The sequence below is a fragment of the Nuphar pumila genome, chromosome 6 (assembly GCF_984573655.1).
Source record: "Nuphar pumila chromosome 6, dmNupPumi1.hap1.1, whole genome shotgun sequence".
Taxonomy (NCBI): Eukaryota; Viridiplantae; Streptophyta; class Magnoliopsida; order Nymphaeales; family Nymphaeaceae; genus Nuphar; species Nuphar pumila.
In genome coordinates, this window is record NC_143254.1 from 42,371,933 (window position 1) to 42,379,451 (window position 7,519).

General features: G+C 38.7%; 1 protein-coding gene across 1 annotated transcript; it reads right to left on the reverse strand.

The window, feature by feature from the left end:
• Positions 1-1,110: 1,110 nt before the first annotated feature.
• LOC149834728 (anthocyanidin reductase ((2S)-flavan-3-ol-forming)-like) lies at positions 1,111-6,507 on the reverse strand. The gene is made up of 6 exons (XM_090009438.1): positions 6,372-6,507; positions 4,314-4,483; positions 3,100-3,300; positions 1,999-2,158; positions 1,490-1,703; positions 1,111-1,255 (listed from the first exon to the last, which is right to left on the reverse strand). Exons 1-6 carry the CDS (start codon positions 6,505-6,507, stop codon positions 1,111-1,113), a joined length of 1,026 nt encoding a protein of 341 aa, XP_089865564.1.
• Between the last annotated feature and the right edge of the window lie 1,012 nt (positions 6,508-7,519).

Genomic DNA, 7,519 nt, shown 5'->3' on the forward strand with positions numbered 1-7,519 from the left:
ATCTTTTGTAGGGCATGTGGTCTTTGCACAACTCTTATGTTAACTAGAAGGCATTGGATACCTATGTCTACGGCTGGTAAACGAGCCGAACAAACCAAACATGGCATGTTTGGGCTCAGCTCATTTACCAGTGGATTGAGCTTTTGGCTCGGCTAATGTAAAAACATTTCATGTTATTTATGCATGGAATATATATTTTTATCTATGACACTTAATATATATATATATATATATTATATTATATTATATTACTCCTAATAGTTCATATTTTATGCATTCTTCTTTTTATATATTACACTTAAAATATATACCATACATAAAAAATGCATAAGCACTTGATTCAGGGCACTTTGTGCGCGTAGTGCAACTGCTGCAACAATCTCCTAGTTTGGGCTGGGCTTGCTGATTGATTGGATTTACTTGGTCTTGGTGTGAGTTTGGATTGAGCCACACCAAACCATGACCAAGAAAACCTAGGTTTGGGCCAATCCATCTTGATCACGTACCAGTCTAGAGCTAGAGAAATCCTAAAGGGGCTTTCTCGGAATCAAACTTGCAAAAATCTGCTAAAAACCTGGGCACAAGGGCTCTGCTCATCTGGTAGGGGCGACTTGTAAATATCACAAAGTTGATGGGATGTCACAAGTTTGAAACCCATGGGTGGTGTCCCTTGCCACAAGGTTGAAGCTGGGTGTACTCCCTGATAGGCAGGGGAGACCTCAAGGGTTTTACCAACTGGAGGCCTGCTAATGTGCGATTGGTGATGAGGGGTTTTCCCATTGGATTATCCAAAAAAAACATCAATGCTTACACAAATCTATCACACAGACTATTACACCAAACTTGGCAAGGTAATTGCACAAGAAAAGCATATATATATATATATATATATATATATATATTGGATAGCCAACATAAAGCCGGTGTTACACTAAGTAGCTTCAACAGATTTCTTCTATGCTGATTGCAAAGAGATGAGCTGGAAATACTTGGACATGCCACACCCTGATCCAACTGCAAATATCTTGTCTAAAGAGGACTTATTTTAGCGGATATCTTCTTCAAAGAGTGACTATTTCAGGTGAGGGAATCAGCAAACCAAAGTGAGCATTAATTCTGTAACAACCCAGCAGACTTGAGATATTCCATTGATTCATCAAATAAACTTTCAATACCATGCTTGAAGCTGAACCCTGCTCCAACCAACTTCTTTGAGGATATACTAAGCTTGGCTTTTACAGGAAAATCGCCAAATCTGCATTCACAAGTATTTATTAAAGATCAGTAATCCATCTAGAAAATTGTATGGATGCAAACATATCACCCAGAACCTGGAGAAGATGTTAGTACCATTGTAGTGGCGAACTTACTCTGTATTAATATTTAATTTATAAATGACAAGTTCATTATCCTCCTATATGACTGAAGTGCAGACCAAGATAAAAAAAATGCAAACCTTATCTGTTACCAGATCAATTCAAGCACTTACTCTATTGGGATTTTATACTCTGGGTATCGTTTCAACAGAAAATTTGCAAGCTCAACAACGCTTGTATTGTGAGCACAACATATATATCTTCCCGAAACTGATTCTTCCTCTGCTAAGAATATATGAGCACTGCATACATCATCCACATGAGCAAGCGAAATTGAGCCCGAAAGCAGTTGCATGCCCTTTAAGCTATTTATCAGGAAGTCATTTCCTACAAAGCCACAAACATTTTGGTTTAGTAAGCCTGACATCTTCTTATACACATCAATCAGATCAGTCATGAATAACTGTACAAGTCATGGTGATTATGGACTTGATTGTGAAGGCTTGAACTCATGCTCTTTTACATATATATTTCAAGTAATTTATGTAATCATACAAATAAAAAGATAATATATACACTGGATGCGTCCATGATCATATGTCCACACACACACTTGCCAAATATTTTTCTTGAGAAATATTAAATTTCTTGAAACATGTAATGAGGAGTTTTGCATGTTCACCTGTAATCAAGGCAGTAGCAAGTTTGACACTGCTGGGGACTTCTGGGGTAAGAGAAGGCCCGGTCATTAAAACAGGAATGATTGAGACAAGGTTAATGTTATTCTCTTCAGCAAACTTCCATGCTGCTTGTTCTGCTAATGTCTTAGAAACTGGGTATCCCTGCCAATTCATTAACTTGAAAATGAGCATTCTGCTGCTGATGGATGATATTTAAGTAGAATATAGTTTTCCATGAGCAAACAAAAACCAAATCGGCTGCCATTTGGTTTGAGTTACTGTATGGCTTTGCTGGACTCAGCATGGACTTGGTTCATGCTGGATCGTGTCATTCAAACGTCTTGTTGAAAATGAATCTGTATCCCCAAGATGCAGTTAGCTATTCAAACTCCTTCAGGCCTAAAGCATCCAATTCCTTGGTTATGTTATCAGGCCTCTGTACAATGGCTTCAAGTTGCCAAGACTTTGGTAATTCCCTAATTTTTCTTGGATTTATGATGTTATTGAACAATCTAAATCGAGAAAAATCCATGAGGTATATATTTTCTAGGGCTGGGAAAAGGGACAAGCCTCTTGCAGTTTCATTTCATGCTTGGCTAGTAAATTGCTTGTCCACACTCGTAAAATAGGCTCGGTGAGCCAAGCACGAATTCGGCTCAATTCAGCTCTTATATGCTAATTAAGCATTAATAAGTATACCTTATATCATATAACATAGTATAGAGTAAATAGTCAAAGTGTTTGGCTTGCAAGTGCTAAATTTAAAGTTCAAATCCTATTGCTTCTAGATTTTGAAACAATGTAGTATTTCTGTAAACAAGTTAGTTTGAGCTTTGATCAATAGATTTAGAATTCAAATCTATTATTTCCAGCTAAACAACATATACATACATACATACATACATACATACATACATACATACATACATACATACATACATACATACATACATACATACATACATACATACATACATACATACATACATACATACATACATACATACATACATACATACAGTGTATGAGCAGCTCAAGCTCAACTCATTAGCTCAGGAGCTCGGCTCGCCCTAGTGTTTACTAGTTTTGAGGAGGAGTTCTACCCAAGCAGGTGGCTTCTCAGAGTACAGGAAATCAAGATCGGTCCAGCATGTTTCATCCATGACCATGCTTGGTTCCTCGCACCGGTTGAGTGATACAGTAGAAGCAGAAGAAGTGAGCACCACACGCTTCACCGATTTCATCTTTAAGCATGCCTTCAGAATGTTTAACGTCCCTTGAACAGCAGGCTCGATCATGTCCTTCTGCAAAGTTGCAAGAGAATTAGAACAGTGTGTTCAGCCCTATACATGATTTTGGTGACCAGTACATGGCCCGTGCATTTTTCAAAGACCAATGGACCAACTTGGTTGGTGAGACCTATCAATCATGTCTGGTGCCATAAGTTTTTTACAGCTGAACACCTGGATTGCAGCAGCCTTATGTGAGCCAGCAATAGGCTGTCCCATGCTAACTTGCATGATATGATCTAGACTGGTTGTTCTTAGAAATCAGTGGTGATTCCTCAAAGTATTATTGTTGCTAGTCTTCATTATAATAAGATATTAGTTACAATAGATTCGTGATTTTACAATGGATCTTCCACCAGAAGAATTATGAAACACCCAACAATTTTCTAGTTGGTTTGTGCTTGTTCCATGGAATGCTGCATGCCATTTTGTATGGAAGCTCCAGAAAGTTGCTTCCAACTAACCAGCAGTGCATGGATTGATTAAAATGCACTGTTGGATTAGGCAATTTGGTAAACTATATTTGATTAGGCAATTTGATTAGATACAATTTGGTTAACTAAATCATGATAGGGATGTATTTGGATTTTTGGCATTTGGACTACGTCACATGGAGTCATGGATATGGCTGAGGATATGGAGACATGGCTATTTTTATGAAGTTCCCAACATGACTTGTATATAAGGATATACGAATGGGAGTCAAAATGGAGTATCCATGTGAAATAGCATTTGGCAGAGTTGAGAACTCGTTCCACAGCCTTGCAAATCACTTGTTTGATTTGTGGGAAATTGGGTACCTATGAGTCAAACTTTTGGCAACAGTTTCAGGCAAAGTTGATGTCACTTTTACCATCTATGGCTTTCAGATATTGATGGCAAACATTTATAATGCAGAATGTGTATAGGTGAACAGTTTTGTGCCATGGTTTCACACTGTTTGGCTGTACTATTTGCATCGTTCATGCATACACTGGAAAATCATCAACAGAGATTTACAGATCATGGAAGCTGATTTTCTTTGTTACCTCTGGGTTTGTAGAATCAAATCGCACCGGTGTGGCGGTGTGGAAGACAATGTCACAGCCTGAAACAGCATCATCAAAACTACCTTCTTCTGTAATGTCTGCTGAGAAAAGTCTGAGTTTCTCTTTAGCACCCGGTAGTCCTAACAGATGAGCGACCTTGGCTTGATTTTCTGCAAATGTAAAACAACGAGAAACTGACTTTTCAATAATACTTAAGTATAAATTCATATTTTTGCAACAAGAAAAAAATATTTACTCTGTGATATGTTTGCAAGTGTGTTTCCATGCATAGCCAACTAACTTTTTTTGTTTGTGGATAATAGAGAAAAACCACCTCGCTCAATGAACTCATGGTATAAAATCCCAGGTCTCCCTAGCTCACCACAGGGTACACCCAGCTTGGGCATGTGGGTTTTGAACTTGAGACATCTCATCAACTTGGTGACATTCACAAGTTGCCCTTACCAGATGAGCAGAGCCGTCTGTGGGCCATGTATGGTGAACTGAGGGCTAGGCCAATTGAAACTCAATATGTCCAGGGTTTGCATTCTTCTCACAGCTCCATAATCAATATGTCCATCTCAAGGTTCCATTGGAAAAAAAAAAGCAAAACAAAAACAGACAAACAAAGTCCACCTCAAGGGCTAAAACAATGTGCAACCATAATCAATCCATGTCGAGAAGGATGTTTGATTATGCACTGTTATATACACCACCTTTCCGTGCATGGAGCAGAACTTATGAAATCTCTCCTTGAATTCAGGTCACTAGCAGCGTTAAAATGATCACAACTAAGAAGCTTATAGAAGGAAAATTTATTTAACAGATTTAAACTTTTGAACAATCGATAATTGGTAGTAGCTCCATGACTACTAATGGATCTGAAAGAGCATCCAAAATTAGTGGCTACAAGCCTAGAACAGTAAGCATCACATGACTTCTCTGCATCTTAGTGTTTTTGCCATCAGAGTACAGCAGCTACAGCTTTTGCCAAACCAATGAAGTACAGATTTCACTGAACCGGTAAACACGTATCTCAGTGACGGAAGGATACAAAAAGCTACTAGAAGGACTAGGGACCAAAAGGTACTGTTTGCCAAGATGCAGACCAGGGAAAAGTTCACCCTATTAACCAGTAGACAACTTCAAGTTCATGATCTTGGTCACACTATTTTGCAAGAAAGCCAACTGAAAAGTTTCTGAAACTTGGGGAACAGGTTCAGCAATAACAAAAAGAAAACGCGACTGAGAACTGCTTTAAGTCATCCAGAAGCAGGCTTAGTAACAAGGCATAGCTAGAGAAAAGATATCAAGGTGAGCGGAAAACCCCCACTGTGCTCCATAATGAAAATTTCCAAACTTATCCCTGTTTTCTAGATAAGTGGTCACATCCAAATATCCACTCACTGTGCAAAAAATGAACTGTTTCTACCTAAGTACTTGCTAATTCTCATGTGTCAAGTTGGTTGGAGGTCAATGACTTTTTTATTACACAGAAAAACCACCCCCGTGAACAGAGACCTAGTCACACTGGCTCCACCTGATGTACTTCAAGAGTCTGTGATATAAAACTCCGTGGGCTTACTTCTTGCCGTCAGACAGTTGCCTTGCTTGGACTTGTGCAAGGGGATCACGCTCATGGAATTTTCCTAGGCCCCATCCCACTAGGCCAAATGGGGTCTATGACTAAAGGGAAGGGAAAGGATCAAGAAATGTGCTTGTCATATTCAAGGTAACTATTGGATGGTGTGCTTTATAGTCCTCTAAAACCCTCCAAAATTCCACAAAACAATATTTTCAGGAAAAGGAGGCATCATGAGTTCAAATGAATTGGGTGAAATGGGACATCTGTAGAGAAATGCAGACGATGCTTGGCCGTCTGCTGGCAGTTAGTTGGGTAAACAAATAAAGCATCACTTTCTGATGTCCTCAGAGAAACGCATGTTTCAACTTTTGAGATTCTGTTTCTTTTTTCACTCAAAACAAGTTTGGCATCATTTAACTAATGCGTCGAGGCTTAAAATCTCTAAAAAAAAAAAAATTAATTGAAAAATGTACCAGAGTCTCTAACGGTTGCGTGGACGGAGTATCCTTTCTCCAGTAATTGCCTAACAAGGGTTGAGGCCATGTAACCAGCTGCTCCAGTGATGCATGCCCTCTTGTGGGGGATGGCACCGTTGGGTGGTGGTGTCATCTTCAATGGAAATAGTGGGCTGGAACTTGGGCCCTCTAGCTCTTTGATGGATCTTAATCCCTTCCTCTTGTGGGGGAGGGGGGGCTTAATAAAGGAGCCTTTGGGCTGTTCGATGGGAAGTGCAGGTGAGAATGTGATTTAGACGGTTTGGAGTAGTTGGTGTGAGGGAGTAGATCAGCACGTTTGTTCCCTTCAAAGGTTTTGTACTCTCTCTCTCTCTCTCTCTCATCACGGGGAGGATGTAATGATCGTTTTCACGTTAAAAAGTGGGTCCCACTTCCACAAAGGTTTCACATTAAAGGGTAGTTCAGAACATGAGATAACGGCTTTCAATGCTTCCTTTATTTAAATCATAGGCTATGTCACAAAGACACGTGACACAAAGACGCATTCGGCTTGCAAGTTTCAAATTTTTTGTAAAATAGGATACGAGGGCACGTATTTTTTTTTTAATTTTAATAAAAAACTGTTTTTTGATATTTTAATGTTAAAATGAAATTTTAATAAAATAAAACATTAAAATATTTTCTGTACGTATCAGTTCCGTGTCTGAGCCTATTCGCTCACTATAATACGCCATCAGGTCTCTCTCTCTCTCTCTCTCTCTCTCTCTCTCTCTCTCTCTCTCTCTCTCTCTCTCTCAGGTGTTACTTGAGCTTCCTTAATTTCTTTTCAAATTAAAATTAGAGTTTGTTTTAGCTTGCATTAGCATCATAATAAGTCAAGCTCAAAAGGAACTTTTTAACAAGTGAATTCTGAGTTGCCTCAAGTAGCTTGCAACCAGTAGTACGTTTAATAACTGGTAGGGGTCTGCCTAACCCCAGCTTTCCTTAAAAAAAAAAAAAAACTGTTTGCAAGTATAATTTGCAAGTATAAAGGTAATTTACATATATGTGCCTAATATATGCAGATTTACCTATTGCCACTTCAAGTTTCATTATTCAAGATAGATGCCTAACATTTCAAAGGGTTTCCTCATGTGACTGCTCATTCTGTTTTCTTTAAAATTACT